Genomic DNA, 18882 nt, shown 5'->3' on the forward strand with positions numbered 1-18882 from the left:
TCACAGATGTAAGGCCTCAGGAATCTTTGCCCCCAGTGGCCATGGGAGAAGCTGGAGCAGGCGGTCCAGCCAGGTCACCCTGGGAGCCGCTCCTCCTCCAGCTGGGGCCTCAGGTCTGGGGAGAACACCCAGGGCTGCCTGGCCCGGGCCGTATGAGGCCACAGAGGCAGGTATCAGGTCCTTGTAGACCCCAGCAGAGGGAAATTGCCACCTACCCCGAAGGAGATGTAGGCACCCAGGAGGCTGCCGGCGATGGTGGAGTAGCCTCCGGTCATGACCACGTGCACCTCAGAAAGTGTCATGTCTGCCAGGTAGGGCCGGATCAGCAGAGGAGCCTCCGTCTACAGACAGAGAGAGTTGGGCATCAATCCGACTGCCCTGGGGGTGGTCAATCACAGTGAGTTCTGGGGAGTCCAGAGGAAGAAAAGGCTGGGTGAAGACCCCACTCTGCACTAGCTGAGCCTCCCTGAACCCCAGCGCGGCCCACCTCGCGGAAGGACTCTTACCCCTCAGGTTTGCCAGCGCTTCCTGTGTTGACTGCTGCCAGGGGCCAGCGCCCCCTGAGTGCCTCGCCTACATACTCATAGATTTGGGGGGGGGTCTGGAATGGAACCCAGAGGCATTCGACCTCCAAGCTAAACCTCCTGCCCTATTTTTTTTATTCTTTATTTTTTGAAACAAGGTCTCACTAAGTTGCAGAGGGCCTCACTAAGTAGCTGAGGCTGTCCACAAACCACGATTCTCCGGTCACGGCCTCCCGAATGCTGGGATTACAAGCACGCGCCACCACGCCCAGCTACTCATAGACTTCTGAGACAGATCTGAATGCCCCTCTCTCCAGGAAAGCAAACAGAAGCTCACCGAGGTCCTGAGAATTACCCTGGCTCACACAAAGAGATGGGAAGCAGGTCTGACCGCAGGTCGAATGTCTAAAAAAACCATGGAGCCAGGCATGGTGGCAACACCTGTAATCCCAGGACTTGGGAGGCTGAGACAGGAGGATCACAGATTTAAGGCCAGCCTCAGGAAGTAATAAGACTCTCATCAACCTAGGGAGACCATGTTTCAAAATAAAATAAGGCTGGGGGTATAGCTCAGAGGTAGAAAGCTTCTGGGTTCAATTCCCAGTACCACAGAAGAAGGAGGAGGAAGAGAAAGGAAGAAGAAAGGGGAGGAGGAGGAGGAGGTAGAGGAGAAAGAAAAAAAAGAATCATGGGGGCGCCCAGAGAAAGGAGTAGGCATTGTGTGGCCACTCACTGTCTCATTAATAGTTGTGCAGCACCTACCACATCCCGCACTGCACTCTGGGATAGGAGTGCAGAGGTAAAAAGGAATTTACATCCAGGGCACAGTGGAGGCTGGGATGGGGCTATGGTGATAGTCAGGTTATAGATGATCAATTAGAAGCCAAAGCATGACATGGCTTCATTTTAAGTGATGCCATAGCTATAAAGATAACCAAGAGAGAATGCCCAGTCCAGTGGTTAGACGGTATTTATTTTATTTTATTTTTGCAGTACCGGGAATGAAACTAAGGGCCTCATGTGTGGTAGGCAGGCACTCTACCACTGAGCTATACTCCCAGCCCAGCCCGTGTGTGTGTGTGTGTGTGTGTGTGTGTGTGTGTGTCTGAGAGAGAGAGAGAGAGAGAGAGGGAGGGGGAACTCAGGGGCATTCTACCTCCAAGCTATTCCCTCCGTCCTGTTTCCTCCTCACCCCCCTTTTTAATTTTGAAACAGGGTCTCACTAAGTTGCAGAGAGCCTCACTAAGTAGCTGAAGATGGCCACGAACCTGCAATCCTCCCACCTCAGCCTCCCAAGGACTGGGATTACAAGCGTGCGCCACCACGCCTGGCTTCCCCTGTGTGTTTTGATGTGTCAGCGGGGCATGCGTGTGAGGGATGGAGAGCAGATGGGGTGGAAGGGGGAGAACCGGCAGGTGACTGCAGTGTGCAGCTGAGAGACAGGTGTCTCGGCGAGGAAGACAGGCAGGTGTGGACATGATGTGTTGGCTGCAGGACTTGCTGGCAAGTGGGATGCAGAGAGTTCAGGGAGCGGAGGCCAGAAGGCTGTGCACTGAGTTCTCCTGAGCCACCCTGTGGAGGGTGTTAACCACTTACTGAGAAGGGGAAGTCTTGGCCAGGTGCAGCTGCAATGAGGGAGACACTCAAGAGTCCTGTTGGTTAGGATTTAGCAGATTAAATTTGAGATGCTAACCAGGTGTGGTGACATATGCCTGTAATCCCAGTACTTGGGAGGCTGAGACAGAAGGATCTCAGGTTCAAGGTCAGCCTCAGCCTGGGCAGTCTGGTGCGATCCTGTTTCAAAATTAAACATAAGGCCAGGTGTGATGGTATACGCTTGTAATCCCAGTGCTTGGGAGGCTGAGACAGGAGGATCACAGGTAAGCGGCCAGCTTCAGCTACTTAATGAGGCTTTCCACACCTTAGTGAGACCATGTTTTGTAAAGAGTTAAAAAATAGGGCTGGGGGTACAGCTCAGAGGTAGAATGCCCCTGGGTTCAATCCTTGGGAAAGAAAGAAAGAAGAAAGAAGGAAAGGAAGAAAGAAAGAAAGAAAGAAAGAAGGAAGGAAGGAAAAGACAAAATGCTGTGGGAAGAACACTGGCGAGGAAGAGAAATCCTGGGCTGTGTCTTCACTGATACTGTGGGATTTGGGCCCCATCATTCCCATTCCCAGAGCCTCGGTTTCCCACTGCAGGATTTGTGAGTCTAAGCTGATGAGTACAGCCTAGGTTAGAGCAGGAGGAGTGCCCACAGGTGCTCTTTGACCCAGGCAAGGCGTGCAGCCCCGGAGTGAAGCACCCCCAGGGCAGAGGCCTTTGGGGGCCTGAGAGAAGGTTCACATGGCTTTTCCTGGGCTGAGTCAGAGCTCCAGGGACCCAGGGCAGCCTACTGTCTTTGAGGAAGCTGCAGTACTCACCTGGCTCACGAAGATGTTTCCTGCCACACTCAGGGTCTCCGTGGCCGTGGTACCCATGGTGACCTGCATCAGCCAGGCAATCTGAGAGGAAGCGGATGCCCTTTGTGAGTTGACTTTAGCCATCCCCAGAGTTAGAGAGAATCTCCCAAGTCTCCCAGCTCCCAGCTGATTCTGAGCTCACTCAATGAGAGCCTTGGAATCTTTGGGCCAGGTCCAGCGCCACCCAGTACCCAGTGTCATCGGCTGCCGTCACCTACAGCTTGGATCTGTGCAGCAGATTTTATGAACATAAGCACAGGATCTGGTACCCATACCAGCTATGTCTGGCTAACGTGGCCCACTGTGACAGTCCCAAGGCTACTCCTTCCCTCACATAGAGACCACATTGGATTTTGCTGCCATTTCTCTTTAGCACTGTGACAGGCGACCTTGAGAAAGGACATGTGGTTTGCAGGTGACTCTGGGAGAACGTGGGGCCATGGGAGCAGTGGATTTGGGGAAGGTATGGATCTCAGCAAGGAATTCTGGGAGAGTATGGGCCCTGGGGAAGGGGATTTTGGGAAGGTGTGGGGCATGTGATCAAGGGATTCTGGGAGGGTGTGAACCCTGGGGGAAGGGGATTCTGGGAGAACATAGACCCTGGGATCAAGGGATTCCGGGAATGGGAACTGGGCATGAAACTCACCTTCAAGATCACCCATTGCATGAGGCCCAGGTAGTATAGAATTGACATGAAACAGCTGAAGAAAACAATGATGGGCAACACCTGCCGGGAAGGCGAGCACAGGACCCAGGTCAGAGGCAGGAGGTGGCAGGGCCCAGCGGGGACCAGAGGCCCCTCACAGCCACTCCATCCGGGCCTTGCCACGCAGGCCCAACAGGCAAAGAGCAGAGCCAGGCATGCCTCTCCAGAGCCACCACTGTCCTCCCGCTCCCCTCCAGATGCCGGCAGTCCCCAGGCCGTCCTTCCTCCTCAGTGCCCACAGGCCCCTTAGTGCCAGGAGCGGGGCCCCAGGCTGCTCACAGCCTCAGCCTCACATGGGGATGTGTGCTCACTTCGCAGGTGGTTCTGGAGGCTACGGGGGCTGCCTGGGGCCCAGCACCTTGCGGGCAGGCATTCTCCGGGAGCTCCATCCTGGCCTGACTCTGGCCTCCCGCCCCTCCACACTTTGGGCCTGAAAAACAGGACCCTCGTTCCCCTGGTGTCCATCCCACTTCTACTCAGCACAGGGAGCGTGGAACAGACTCTTCCTGGACCCACGGCAGCACCCGTCCTCTTACCCCGCTGCCTGCCAACAGCCTTGGGTGTCTCTTCACTCACTCCCAGACTCAGTAATTATTCCTGCTCTGGTTTTACTTATAATGGCAGCCTGGCAAAAATTCACAGGGCTTTTAGCAAGGGCTAGTTTCGTGACCTATGGGAGACCACAGGATGGGCTGAGGTCAGGGAACAGGGATGAGGAAGCGCTCTATGGGACTCTGTGGCTGCTGAATGAGGAGGAAGGTGAGCAGCTGGGGGAGAAGAAAGGACAGGATAATTGTTTTTCTTTTGGTACTGGGGAATTGCCCAGGGGCGTTTTACCTCTGAGCTACACCCCTAACTCTTTTTATGTATTATTTTGAAACAGGGTCTCACTAAGTTGCTGATCCTGGCTGTGAGCATGCAGTCCTCCTGTCGCAGCCTCCTGAGTACTGGAATCACAGGCACGTGTCACTGTGCCAGGTTTGATTTTGTTTTTGAAGAAGGGAGAATCTTGAACAACCAAGCTTAGGCTCTGTTCAAAATAAGTATTGATGATCAGAAGGTTCCCGATAAGATCAGAGATCCTGCCCCAGGTGACAAGTAGGAGATGAGAAGCCAGTCCTGCTGGGGCCTCCCTGCACAGTTGGGCTCTGTCTGAGCTTCTGTACTCCACATCTGAACTGCAGCTGGCGATGTCACTTGACAGGGAGCTCAGACACCGGCCTCCCGCCCCATGACGCCCGGCTGCCTGGGGCTGGAGACTCCCCCAGCACAGGGGTGACCTCATTCTGCTCTCCCAGGAGGGAGACACGTAGAGGATCATGTACTGTCTAGACTGCCCCTGCGGCTGATCATGTGAGGGACTGCAGGGCGGCTGGCAGGACCCAGGGGAGGCCGGGCCAGGAAGGAGGTGCCGGCTGTTAGCTCCCGACCCACTGCAGAATTAGTACCAAGAGACATCTTTGCAAGGTGGGATTTGGGGCAGATAGGAAGCTGTGTTTTGGAGGAGGTGGTGACTGCTAGAGAGGGAGGGGAAGCAGAAGAGAAGACGGGGTGACCCCCAGTTCTCTCAGGTGGGATATTTAATACTAAATAAGGTCCTTCTAGCTAATATGATCTCACAGCCCAGAAACAGCTTTGGGGCTTGCAGCACATGAGATGACAAAATAACAGGGTAGGCAGTACAGGGCAGCGTTGCTGTGGATGAGGGAAGTGGCATCAAGTCCTACTGTGTGCCTGCTATGAGGCCCTACTATGTGCCTGGTACCCACAGTGTGTGACTCATTGATCCTCAAAGCAAATGAGCAGCTGAGGAGTGGGCACATCAAGGGGCTACCTGCCCAAGGTCTCACACAGAGATCTGCCTGCCGGGCAGGTTGCTGGTTCCTAAATGACCCTGAGGCAGGTGTGTCAGCACACACCTGGAATCCCAGTGCTTTGGAGGCTGAGCTAAGAGGATCACAGGTGCAAGGCCCTTAGCAGTTTAGTGAGACTCTGTTTCAAAATAAAAAAAAAAAAAATTAAAAAGGAGCTGGGGTTGCAGCTCAGCTGTAGAACACCCCTGGGTTCAATCCCTGGTACAACCGCAAAAAAAAAAAGCACCAGCAAATTCAAAAGATGTAATATAATTCCTTGCATCTTTTCAGACCATAATGGAATTAAAGTAGAAATCAACAACAGGAAACTCAAAAGAAACTATGCAAATACGTGGAGACGAACGATACACTATTGAATGATGAGTGGGTAAGAGCAGAAATTAGGGAAGAAGTAAAGAAATTTTTGGAAATAAATGAAAACAGAGACACAACTTACCAAAATCTCTGGGACGCTATGAAGGCAGTATTAAGAGGAAAGTTTATTGCATTGAGTGCCCACATAAGAAGGACTCAGAATCACCAAGTTCATATTCTATTGGCACAACTCAAGGATCTAGAAAGACTGCAACAGTCCAACCCCAAAACCAGCAGAAGACAGGAAATTATTAAAATTCGAGCAGAAATAAATGAAATAGAGAACAAAAAAACAATTCAAAGAATCAACAAAACAAAAAGCTGGTTCTTTGAAAAGGTTAATAGAATTGATAAACCCCTAGCCAACCTAACCAAAAGAAAAAGAGAATCAATCAGAAATGAAAAAGGAGACATCACCACAGATAGTGGAGAAATTCAAAGGATTATCAGAAACTACTTTAAAAATTTATACTCCAATAGACAAGAAAACATGGAAGAAATAGATAGATTCCTAGACACAGTTAACCTACCTAAACTGAACCAAGAGGACATAGCAAGCCTAAACCAACCAATAGCAAACAATGAAATAGAAATGGCAATAAAAATTCTTCCATCAAAGAAAAGCCCAGGCCCAGATGGGTTTCCAGCTGAATTCTACAAAGTCTTCAGTAAAGAACTAATACCAATACTTCATAACTTATTCCAGGAAATTGAAAGAGATGGAACTCTCCCAAATTCCTTCTACGAGGCCAGTATCACATTAATCCCCAAACCAAATAAAGATACCTCAAGAAAGGAAAACTACAGACCAATATCTTTAATGAACATAGATGCAAAAATTCTAAACAAAATACTAGCCATACGCATTCAAAACCATATCAAGAGAATAATACACCATGACCAAGTTGGTTTCATCCCGGAAAAACAAGGTTGGTTCAACATACTCAAATCAATACTTGTCATCCACCACATAAATAGAATCAAGAATAAAAACCACATCATCATAGCAATAGATGCTGAAAAAGCCTTCGACAAAATCCAACACCCATTCATTTTAAAAACACTACAGAAAATTGGAATAAAAGGAACATACCTCAACATCATTAAGGCAATATACAACAAACCCAAAGCCAACATTATACTGAATGGGGAAAAACTGCAAGAATTTCCCCTAAAATCGGAAACAAGACAAGGATGTCCACTATCACCTCTCCTCTTCAATATAATCCTTGAGACTCTTGCCACAGCAATAAGACAAGAGAAGGAAATCAAAGGAATTCAAATAGGAAGAGAGGAATTAAAATTATCCTTATTCGCAGATGACATGATCCTTTACCTAGAAGACCCTAAGAACTCAACCAAAAGACGTCTGGAGTTAATTAACAAATTCAGCAAAGTTGCAGGATATAAAATCAACCTAAAGAAATCAGAGGCTTTTCCTTATACCAACAATGAATCCACAATGAAAGAAATAAAACAATCAATTCCATTCACTATAACCTCAAAACCAATAAAATACCTAGGAATAAACCTATCCAAAGATGTAAAAGACCTCTACAACAAAAACTATAAAACATTAAAGAAAGAAATTGAAGAAGACCTTGGAAGATGGAAAGACCTCCCGTGCTCATGGATAGGCAGAATAAATATCACCAAAAAGGCCATTCTGCCAAAAATGATTTATAGATTCAATGCAATTCCCATTAAAATACCAACTACATTCTTCACAGACCTAGAAAAAGCAATCATGAACTTTATATGGAGAAAGAAAAGACCCAGAATAGCCAAAGCAATTCTCAGCAACAAGAATCACGCAGGAGGCATCACAATCCCAGACTTCAAACTATACTATAGAGCAATAGTAGTAAAAACAGCATGGTACTGGCACAATAACAGGTACACTGACCAGTGGAACAGAATAGAAGATACAGAAACAAATCCACACACCTACAGTCAACTGATCTTTGACAAAGGGGCCAAACTCATACGCTGGAGAAAGATAGCCTTTTCAACAAATGGTGCTGGGAGAACTGGCTATCCATTTGTAGAAAGATGGAACTAAACCCCTATATCTCACCATGCACAGGAATCAACTCGAGATGGATCAAAGACTTAGAAATCAGACCAGAGACTGTGAAGTTATTAGAGGAGAACATAGGCTCAACACTACAACATATTGGCACAGGCAGTAACTTTCTCAACAAAACCTCCAAAGCTCAGGAAATTAAAGCAATAATCAACAAGTGGGATAGCATCAAACTAAAAAGTTTCTTCTCATCAAAGGAAACCATCAGTAACCTAAAGAGGAAGTCTACAGAATGGGAGAAGATCTTTACCCGTCACCACTCCGATAGGGGGCTAATATCCAGAATATACAAAGAGCTCAAAAGACTCTGCACTAGCAAAACAAACAACCCAATCAAGAAATGGGCAAATGAACTAAATAGACACTTCACAAAAGAAGAGATACAAATGGCCAATAGATTCATGAAAAGATGTTCTTCATCATTAGCCATCAGGGAGATGCAAATCAAAACTACACTGAGATTCCATCTAACCCCAGTCAGATTGGCAAGCATAAAGAAATCAAACAATAATAAATGCTGGAGAGGATGTGGAGAAAGAGGAACTCTTTTACATTGTTGGTGGGAATGCAAACTAGTTCAGCCACTATGGAGATCTGTGTAGAGATTCCTTAGAAAACTGGGAATAGATCCACCATACGATGCAGCTTTACCACTCCTGGGTATTTTTCCAAAAGGGTTGAAAACAGAGAACTACAGCAACATATGCATACCTATGTTCATAGCAGCACAATTTGTAATAGCCAAAATTTGGAAACAACCTAGGCCCCCATCAACAGATGAATGGTTTGCAAAGTTATGGGAAATACACGCAATGGAATTCTATTCAGCTATAAAGAAGAACAAAATCATGTCATTCGTAAGAAGATGGAAAGGGCTGGAAAGCATTATGTTAAGTGAGATCAGCCAAACACAGAAAGAGAAGGGACATATGTTTCCTCTAATATGCCCTAACGAGTGAGCATTGGGGATACCAGAGGGACTCCAGATAATGGAAGGGAAATCTCAGCAAAGTTTGAATGGAAAACTAAGAGAGGAAGGAGGCTGAACTTGATTGATGAGCGGCTATTTCCAAATAGGTGTAAAAGTACGAATATAGCAAGGTTAGCCTGGGTATTAAATATCGGGAGGGAGGAAGGGAAACGAGGGGGGGAGAGGGCACCAAATACAGATTAAATGTATAACATTTACTTTCAATTAAAAAAAATTAAAAAAGAGCTGGGGTTGCAGCCTAACTGTAGAACACCCCTGGGTTCAATCCCTGGTACCACCACAAAAAAAAAAAAAAAAAAAAAATTCTGGAGTCTTCTTTTCAGCTCAGCATCCAATAAAGCCACACTACCTGGAGGCCAAGTTCCAAGCTTGGAAAGTGTGTGTGTGTGTGTGTGTGTGTGTGTGTGTGTGTGTGTGTGTTATACACAGTGAGTGAACTAATTTTGGTGACTAGTGAGGAGAATCCAGGGAGCAAGAGGGGCCCTCAGCCTGACCCTGCCTTACACTGAGCAGGAATTTGTCCAGAGGACATGACCTCTGCGGGAAAAGGGCTTGTTTGAGAAATACTGGGTCTGGTTAATGATAAACCCACATCCCTTATTATTTCTCTCTACTCAATTACAAATCTCAAAGTCTTGCTACCATGGATATGTTTTCTTTTTCTTTTCTTTTCCTTTTTTTTTCTTTCTTTTTTTTTTTTTTTGTGGTACTTAGATTGAACCCAGGGACGTTCTACCCTCAAGTCACACCCCTAGCCCTATTTTTTTTTTTTCTTGGTACTAGAGATTGAACCCAAGGGCATTCTACCCCTGAGCTGCACCCTCAGCCCTATTTATTTTTTATTTTGAAACAGGGTCTCACTAAGTCGCAGAAGGCCTCACTAGGTTGCTGAGGCTGGCCTTGAATCTGTGATCCTCTGGTCTCAGCCTCCTAAGAACTGGTATGACAGGTGTGCGCCACCATGCCAGCTCGTGGGTGTGTTTTCAAGTGTTCATTATTGTTCTTAGGGCTGCTCTTTGTATGTGGAGGAGAAACAAGGTGCCCCTGATCTTTCTATATAGGGGAGGACTTGGTTGGGAGTGCGGGGAGGGTTGGCTCTGGTAGTGGGCCTGACCTCCCTCACAGAGTGGTCCTCACAGAGTGATCCTGGCAGGGACCCTGCCTGTCTCAGGGGTTGGCTGGACCCTCTGCCATAGGAAGAGGAGGCCCAAAGCCACTGAGCTCCCTCCCAGCACTCACAGTGGATGAAGTGTCGGTTGTAAAGGGTGATTCAGGGAGACATGTTGAGTGGCAGGTGTGCACTCATTTTTCCAGAATGAAAGGAAAAACGGGCAGAAATTCTGGCGAGGAAGGGGAGCACCGGTTACAAGCCAGGAGATGCTCTCTGAGCTGGGGAGAGAAGCAGGGCGGACGCTGCGGACGCCTGGCCTGCCTGGCACCCTTCCCTCATTCTAGAGATAGTGAGGCTTTAATTTCCCTCTAAGAAACCACCTTCCCCCGCTTGCAGCTCCTGAGCTTGAGGTTTGACCATCTGAAGCCAGGTATCTTTCTTAGCCACCACTCAGGCATACACTCGAAGCCTGGCTTAGTGAGACCCTGTTTCAAAATAAAGAATAAAAAATAGGGCTGGGGTTGTACCTCGGAGGTAAAGTGTCCTGCGTTCAATCCTCAGTACCACAAGAATAAGGAAATAAACAAATAGGGCCAAGGCTCTACGATTGGACAACAGGGCTTTGGAACAGAACCGTGTCTTTAACCTTAATTTCCTCTATGACATTTTGCATGGTAATAGATGCACAGTAAATGTTTGCTGGTAGCAAGGGAAGAAAAAGGGAGGGAGAGAGGAGATGGATGGAGGGAGATATAAATTGAGGCTACACTGAGAAGAGCCAGTCTCCTGGCAGAGGTGGGCTGGGGGATTTGAGGGGAGTCCTGAGAGGCCCCCTGGAGCCTCTGGAGACTATCCTTTATGGGGCCACAGTCCTTGCAGCATGTCAGGGGTTAAGGTCTCAGCAGGAGCCCATACCCCCACCCCTCTTCTTGTCCTCAATCTCCCCAAATTCTATCATCTGTTCATCTTTAAAGCCAAGAGTGCAGAAGTAGCCCACTTTCCCAGATTTTACAAAGTGGAGCAGAAACACATCTCCAGGCAGAAGCATTACCGGGTGCCTCCCAGGACCCAAGGCTTAAGCTTCATTAACTTTCCAGGCCCCAGCCTGTGTGGCTGGAGCCCCTTCCTCTCCGCCCAGGCCCTGCCCTCTCTCAGCCTGGCCCCGCAGGCTGGTGCAGGCCTGGGCAGCAGCCGCTAGCCCCTTTTGCATCAAGAGTCAGGCTGACCTGAAAAGCAAAGACGTCCTTGACCAGAGCCTCGCCGAACACAAAGCTGGAGCCGGCCTTGCTGTAGCCCAGGAAGATCTGAACAGAAAACACAGCAGAAGCACAGGGTGGGCTGGGAAGGGGGAGCAGCCACAGCCAGAGCTGGGGTGAGCAGGGGCTGCCCGGGTGGAAGGAGGGACTCCAGGCCACAGGCCTCCTCGACACGGTCTGGCTGTGGGTAGAGCTCAGGTTATAATGCGCCAGAGTTCAAGTCTCTGTATTTTGCAAAAATATAAAATAAAATAAATCGTGATTGTTGCACATGATTAAATAAATGAAATAGATCATGATTGTATATGAATTTAATGGCATTTACAGATGATTAAAATGGTAAATTTTCTCTTATGTATATTTTACTACAATAAAAAATTATAACTTCAAACTGGACATGGTAACACACACCTGTAATCCCAGCTATTCAGGAGGCTAAGACAGGAGAATCACAAGTTCAAGGCCAGCCTGGGCAACTTAGTGAAGCCCTGTCTCCAAATAAGAAATAAAAGGGAGTTGAGTGTGGTGGTGCACGCTTGTAATTCCAGTACTTGGGAAGCTGAGACAGGAAGATCAATGGTTCAAGTCAGCCTCAGCTACTTAGTGAGGCCCTCTGTAACTTATTGAGACCCTGTTTCAAAATAAAGAATAAAAAAATAGAACTGGGGGTATACCTCAGAGGTAGAATGCCCCTGGGTTCAATCTCTAATACTGTAAAAAAGAAAGAAAGAAAGAAAGAAAGAAAGAAAGAAAGAAAGAAAGAGAGAGAGAGAGAAAGAAAGAAAGAAAGAAAGAAAGAAAGAAAGAAAGAAAGAAAGAAAAGAGAAAAGGATTCAGGAGGCTGAGACAGGAAGATTACGGTTTGCAGCCAGCCTCAGCTACTACTTTTCAACTCAGTGAGACCCTGTTTCAAAGTAAAGAATAAAAAAAAAGCTAGGGGTATAGTTCAGAGGTAGAATGCCTTTGGGTTTTATCCCTAGTACTGGAAAGAAAGAAAGAAAGGAAGAAAGAAAGAAAGGGAAAGAAAGAAAGAAAGAGAGAAAGGGGACTGAGGATATAGCCAGCTAAGTAAAGAGTGCTTGCCTAACATATATAAACCTCTCAACTCAATTCCCAGTTCTGCCAAAACAAACAAACAAACAAACAAACACAAATATACATCTGTTTTATATATGTGTATGTGCATATATGCAATATATACGGGTATATGTAAATATATATAAGCATATGTATATATATATTTCAATAAATAATTTTCGATTCCCCTTCTGCAAAAAAAACCAACAATGAAATATATATATAGTTCAATAAATAAACTTCAGTAAACATCATTTCTAAGAACACATCAAAGTAAATCATTTGTGGAGTTTTGTTTTTATCAACTTTAACTATTCGAAGTTCCAAATCACTGGTGACCTTTGCAGGCCACGTTCCGTGGTGCTCAGCACCCTGAGAACCTCCCTGTTTGGGACTCCTTCATATCAGACCCAGCCTCTGGAAGGACAGACGCTGTCCCTCAGGCCTGCAGCCCCAGCCTGGGGGAAGAGGCAGCGGTCCTGGCCTCCGCAGGCCACCTGGTCTGGGCCCCATCCATGCCTCCCTCCAGGTCCCAAGCTTCTCTGCGGCCTCCCTCCCTACCTTCCCCCCAAGTGGCCCCTGCCCCATTCCCCACCTCCTTAGGTGCCCTGAGCCGCCAACACACACACACACACACACACACACACACACACACACCTGGATCTGGTCCCCCAGCCACTGGAACGCAACAAATCCTGGTTCTGTTCTGATGACGAAGAGTCCAAGTGCAAACTGTAGCCCAAGGCCCCAGAGCACGGCCCGCCAAGACACCTGCCACAGAAACATCCCGTGAGCTCAGCTCCTGAGGTCCACGGGGCGGAGGGGGATGCACCCTCCCTGGGGTCCCTGAGAGACCGTGCCCTTGCAGTCGTGAGATGGGCAGTGGGCGGGGTGGCACACGAGCCAGCCAGGGGCCCTGTGAAACCAGTCCAACTTAGAGCATGCGTGGCCTTAATCCCTGGGTTCTGGCCTTGAGATGTGGGCACCAGCCTGCCAGGGCCCAGGGCCCCTCCCACTCAGTGTGCATGCCCCGCCCACCTGGATCCCCCATCTCCACTCCCTCGATGCCCACCCCACAGAGGAGAGCCGCTTGACTGTAGCCCTGGGGAGGGGTCCTGATCCCATGGTGGGGAGGGTTGCTGGGAGTGGAGGCAGAGTGAGAGGGGGAGGGGAAAAGGAGGGGGGAGGGGGAAGGAGAGGGGTGCCTCCAGCAGGGCCCTCCTTGAGGGGCAATTGGGCACTGGTGTGCTTTAGAATGCCCGAGGACTTGCTGAAATGAAGACAGCTGGGCCTGACTCAGTGGGCTTGAGATGGGGCCTGACAGCTTTTCTTTCTTTCCTTCTTTCTTTCTCTCTTTCTTTCTTTCTTTCTTTCTTTCTTTCTTTCTTTCTTTCTTCAGTACTGGGGATTAAATCTGGGGGCATTTTACCTCTGAGCTATACCCCAACCCTATTTTATTTTATTTTTTAATTTTGAACAGGGTCTCACTAGGTTGATGAGAATCTCACTCCTTGCTGAAACTGTCCTTGAACCTGTGATCCTCCTGTCCCAGCCTCCCAAGAGTGCGCCACCGCGCCCGCCTGAGAGCTGGGATTACAGGCATGTGCCCCCATGCCTGGCTTGAGAGTTGCTGTGTTAAACTACTAATTCCAGGAAGCTCGCGGCTCCTCCCACAGACTGGGGCTCTGGGATAGGAGGGCGTCCCTGAAGCTACAGACTTCAGGACACACAGGAAATAAAGCCCTGATGACATCTGGGTTTGGCCCAGCGGGCGTCTCCTGGCAGTGCCGCTGCCTTGCTGGGGAGTTCCAGGGCTCTGCTAAGGAGGGTGACTGCCTCGGGGGGTTCTGATTCCCAGGATGTTCCTCACCAGTTGCCCGGGGAGCCTGTCCTCTGTACAGCCACCTGCCCGACTGGAGCATTGGCCCCTGCCCTGGCTCCCAGCCGCAGCTCGGGCGGCAGAGGGGGCGCCGGCTCACTTGTGCCCCGCTGACCACTAGGCACTCACAGCGCGGCGATACTTGGAGAAGGTAAAGAGGAGGGCGAGGAACACGCAGATTCCCACAAAGGATACCAGCTGCTCAGGCCGCTGGGCGGTGTCCAGAACCAGCCACAAGATCAGGGCCAGGGTGGCAGCGAGGGCGAAACCTCTGCAGGGAGAGGCAGAGAGCAGTTACACAGGGCGGCGCCTGAGGAAGGCCCACCAGGACTCTTCTGGGGACTCCGCATGACCCCCTGGGCTTGCGGGCTTGTCACTCCTGCTGTTGGGAGGGAACGCTCTCCCTGGCTCTCTGGTTCCGGGCACAAATCCCTCCTATCCTGTGCGCAGCCTTTCCTAGGCTGTGGGCAGTTCCTTGGATTGCGGGGTGCAGCTGAACGTTTGAGGGGGCCTCTGCAGACCTCTGAATTGGTCTAGGCAGCTCCCCTTTCCTGCTGCCCCGCAATGTGCTGCCCTCAGATGCCAGGGCTGTGGAGGTCCGGCTTCCTCCACTTGGATTCCAGAGGAACAGCCATGGGGGCAGGGGCGTCGGGCAGACCTGCTGCAAGAGCGAGGCTACCCTTGAGCCCCCAGATCTGCAGAGCCATGGTCGTGTGCAAGCAGCCTGGAAAGGTTTCAGGCACCTGCGCACAATTCTGACCCACTGGGGCTGAGCCCCCCGCAAAGCCGTGGTGTCAGGGTCACCCAAGGCTTTGGGGGACCAAACTGCCCCAGTGTGTCCAGGAGGCAGTGCACAGCGTGAAAAATTTGTTCTGGAGTCTTAAGACATACTGTCTTGCCTTCCTGGGGTTCACATGTGCTTGGGACCTTTCTCCCTGCCTCCCTCTCCCTCTGGGGCTGTGGGTGCTTCCCGACGCCCGTCCCGCTGTTGTATGCTGGAGGTAGATGGCTTGTCTTCTCTTACAGGCTCACGGCTGGGAGGAGTGAGTCTCAGATGAGATTTTGGACTTCAGAGTTTTGAGTTGATGTTGAACCAAATTCAGTCTTTGAGGTCCATTGAGATGAAATGATTGTGTTTTGAATGTGAGGGAAAGAGTTTTGGAGGGCTGGGGCAGAAAGCTCTGGCTGGGATAGGGTTCCTCCCAAGTCCTAGGATTACGAGCCTGCACCACCACACCTAGTTTTATGTTGAAACTTAAAAGGCACTGAGGCGGTGCTGAGGGATGGGGCTTTGAAGAGGCAATTAGGTTGGGATTAATGACTTCCTGGGAGGAATTAATGGTTTAGGAAGTATTAATGACTTCCGTGGAGGAATGGGTTTATTCCGGCAGGAAGGGGTCCAGCCCTCAGAGGACTGATCAGCTACTGTAGGCCTGGATTGTTGTAAGTCACGCAGCCTCTCCTATTCTGTGGCGGGCCCTTTGGCTTCCTGCTAGGAGTCCAAGCAGCAGGAGGCCCTCCCCAGAAGCTGAGTAGCTGCTGGGCCACACTGGTGGACTTCCCACCCTCAGAACTGTGAGCCTGAATAAACGTGTGTGTGTGTGTGTGTGTGTGTGTGTGTGTGTGTGTGTTAGTGGGGATTGAACCCAGGGTGTTTTACCTCTGAGCTATACCCCCAGCCCTTTTATTTTGAAACAGGGTCTCACTAAATTGCTAAAGCTGACCTCAAACCTGTGATCCTCCTGTCTCAGCCTCCCAAGTACTGGAATTACACATTTGTGCCATCGAACCCAGCAAAACCTTTATTCTTTATAAATCACCCAGTCTCTGGTATTCAGTTACAGCAACAGAAAACAGACTTAAATGGGGAAGAGTCTGATAGTCTTTTCCTTAACCTCACTCTTCTACCCTATGCACCTCCATTGTTTCCAGAGCTCCAGGGAATCTAGTTTCCAGACCAAGGGATCCCAACCCAAAATGTTCTCCTGGAAAATGGCTGGCTACACCAGAATCCGCTGAGGGCTAATAAAAAAAATATTGGCACTGGGACCCCAATCTAGCCTGCTGAACCAGACTCCAGAGGTGGCCCGGCAGGTGTAGGGCTCAGGCTTGCTCCAGGTGATCTGACAGAGGCTGGGATAGGCCCTCTGGGTGTGAGGACCTGTCAAGTCCTGTCCCAGCCAGCACAGTCACCTGCAGTAACTGGGGCTGAGACTTGGCAAAGCCCCATGGAGACAGACGGAGCTACTCAGCCTTTGAAGCTACTCAGCAACTCCTGCCGGGGGCACAGAAGGCAGGCAGGGTGAGGCGCATTCTCCACTGCACAAGAAGCCGAGGCTGGGCTGGGCCCGGGCTCCTCCCCAGCTCACTCACCTTTCCAACCAGAGGCCGAGGCGGGAACACCCCGGGAGCTCCACACACCTCAGCTTCGGTCCCAGAAGCCTCTTCAGCAGTCTGCAAGCCAGAAAGCCAAGGGCCACACAGGTGAGGACGAACAGCGCCAGGGCCCGCTGGAAGTCCAGGAGGCAGGCCACGAGCAGGAAGGAGGCAAAAGCTGGGGGTGGACAGGGCAGGGTCAGCGCGGGCACCACCTCTCCAGGACCTGGAGCCCCCCAGCAAAAGCCCCCTTCAAAGTCATCTGGTCTCTCTCTCTCTTTGTACTGGGGATTGAACCCAGGGGTTTTCTACCTCCAAACTATACCCGAACCAATATTTGTTTCAAAACAGGGTCTCTCTTATAATGTTACTGAGGCTGTCCTTGAACTTGTGATCCTCCTGACTCAGCTTCCCAAATACTGGGATTGCAGGTGTGCACCCCCACCCCCAGCTGTCACACAGTTTCTCTGAGCCTCGCTTTCCTTGTCTGGAAATGAGAACTCTTCCCCACTCTGTTAGGAATTCACTGGTAGCATGTGTAAGAAATGGATTTGCGCCAGGCATGGTGGCACATTGCCTGTAATCCCAGTTCTTGAGAGGCTGAGACAGGATGATCGTGTGTTTGAGGACAGCCTCGACAAGTAGTGAGACTCTCATCAACCTCGGGAGATCCTGTTTCAAAATAAAAATAAAATCGAGCCACACGTGGTGGCACATGCTTGATTTGGGAGGCTGAGACAGGAGGATCGTGGTTCGCGGACAGCCTCAGCTACTTAGTGAGGCCCTTTGCAACTCAGTGAGACTGTTTAAAAATAAAGAATAAAAAATAGGTCTGAGGGTGTAGCTCAGAGGTAGGATGCCCCTGGGTTCCATCCCAAGTATGGCAAAAAAATAAAAATAAAAATTTAGGCTTGGGGTGTAGCTCAGAAGTAGAATGCCCCTGGGTTTCATCCCAGTGCCAAAAAAAAAGGGGGGGGGAGGGCTTTGCAAACTGTAAAGTGCTGATCAAATGTGAGAAGGACATGTATTATGGAGACCCTGAGACAGTATGGTGTACATCTTTGGGCTTCGGTGCAGCACAAGGTCCATGGAGGACAAAGCCATGTCGGTGAGCTCATGAAGGAGTTTCTGCGGGCCTTGTCCCACTCTGAGATGTCACCAGCCACCATCTTCTCCTGGCAGTCTCCCTTCTCTGCCCCATCTCCTGAGCTGGCCGTGCCCACGTGCCCACGCTCCAGAAAGGAGTGCAGCTGAAGCCACAGGGGCGTCAAGTTTCAACACCCAGGGCTCTTGAAGGGTGGGCGGGACTTAGAGCCACAAAGGTAAAATGTGGAGGAAGCGGGACCGCAGAGCAAGGACCCGGCAGGTCCCAGAGAGGCCCACGCCTGGCAAGGTGGCCAGAGCCCAGGATTTGTGGCAAAGCGTGCGAGGGAGTCCTGGGAGAAGCTGAGATGTCGGGGGCACCATGGGGCATATGGCAGAGTCCCAGCAGGCTTGGGACAGCAGAAGTGACCACCACAGGAGAGGTGGGGACAGAACAGGCCACGAGGGGGGGGCATCTCTGAGGCTACCTGCCAGCCTCGGGACCAAGGGCAGCTGAGAAGCAGACAGGTCGGGGTGGGAGAGGTGGAGCCCCAGGGGAGGGGAGAGGGGAGGTGCTGGCACTGCTTCCCTACGGCTTTGCTATCCAGCCCTGCCATTGCTCACCTCTCAGTCTCATTTTATTTTATTTTATTATTTAGTACTGAGGATTGAGTCCAGGGACTTTCTACTCTGAGCCACACCCCTAGCCCTTTTTAAAAAATTGTATTTTGAAACAGGTTCTCGCTAAGTTGTGAGGCTGGCTATGAACCTTCCATCCTCCTGCCTCAGCCTCCCAAGTACCAGCACCTCAGGCATGCACCACAGAGCCCAGCTCCACCTCCCAGGTCCACACAGGCTGCAGCCCTCCATGTCTCCTCCCTGGCTCTCCCGCGCCCTCTTCCAGGTTCCTGTGGCCACGGATATTCTACTTGGACACTTCCCTGTGCCTTCGGTGGCTCTCTCTGGACTTGAGAGTAAAATCAAAGTCCTGAGCACCTCCCACCCGCCTCCAGTACCAGGCCTCGTGTCCTGAGCCACCGCTTCAGAACTTTACCCCTGGCCCCATTAGACTTGCCAAAGCCCACAGCCTACTGCTGTCCGCCTTTGC

General features: G+C 50.1%; 1 protein-coding gene across 1 annotated transcript in view; it reads right to left on the bottom strand.

Annotated features, from left to right (window-relative positions):
• SLC28A1 (solute carrier family 28 member 1) overlaps positions 1–18882 on the bottom strand; it is a gene marked incomplete at both ends in the record, with an annotated part of 32006 nt that overhangs the window by 11101 nt on the left and 2023 nt on the right. The window contains 7 exons of the mRNA XM_080691681.1: positions 216–341; positions 2943–3023; positions 3628–3708; positions 11330–11407; positions 13094–13207; positions 14445–14586; positions 16689–16869. Coding sequence (XP_080547807.1) covers positions 216–341; positions 2943–3023; positions 3628–3708; positions 11330–11407; positions 13094–13207; positions 14445–14586; positions 16689–16869 — 803 coding nt within the window. The remainder of the gene's footprint in view (positions 1–215; positions 342–2942; positions 3024–3627; positions 3709–11329; positions 11408–13093; positions 13208–14444; positions 14587–16688; positions 16870–18882) is intronic.

The sequence above is a fragment of the Muscardinus avellanarius genome, assembly GCF_963383645.1.
Source record: "Muscardinus avellanarius genome assembly, chromosome: 3".
Lineage (NCBI taxonomy): Eukaryota > Metazoa > Chordata > Mammalia > Rodentia > Gliridae > Muscardinus > Muscardinus avellanarius.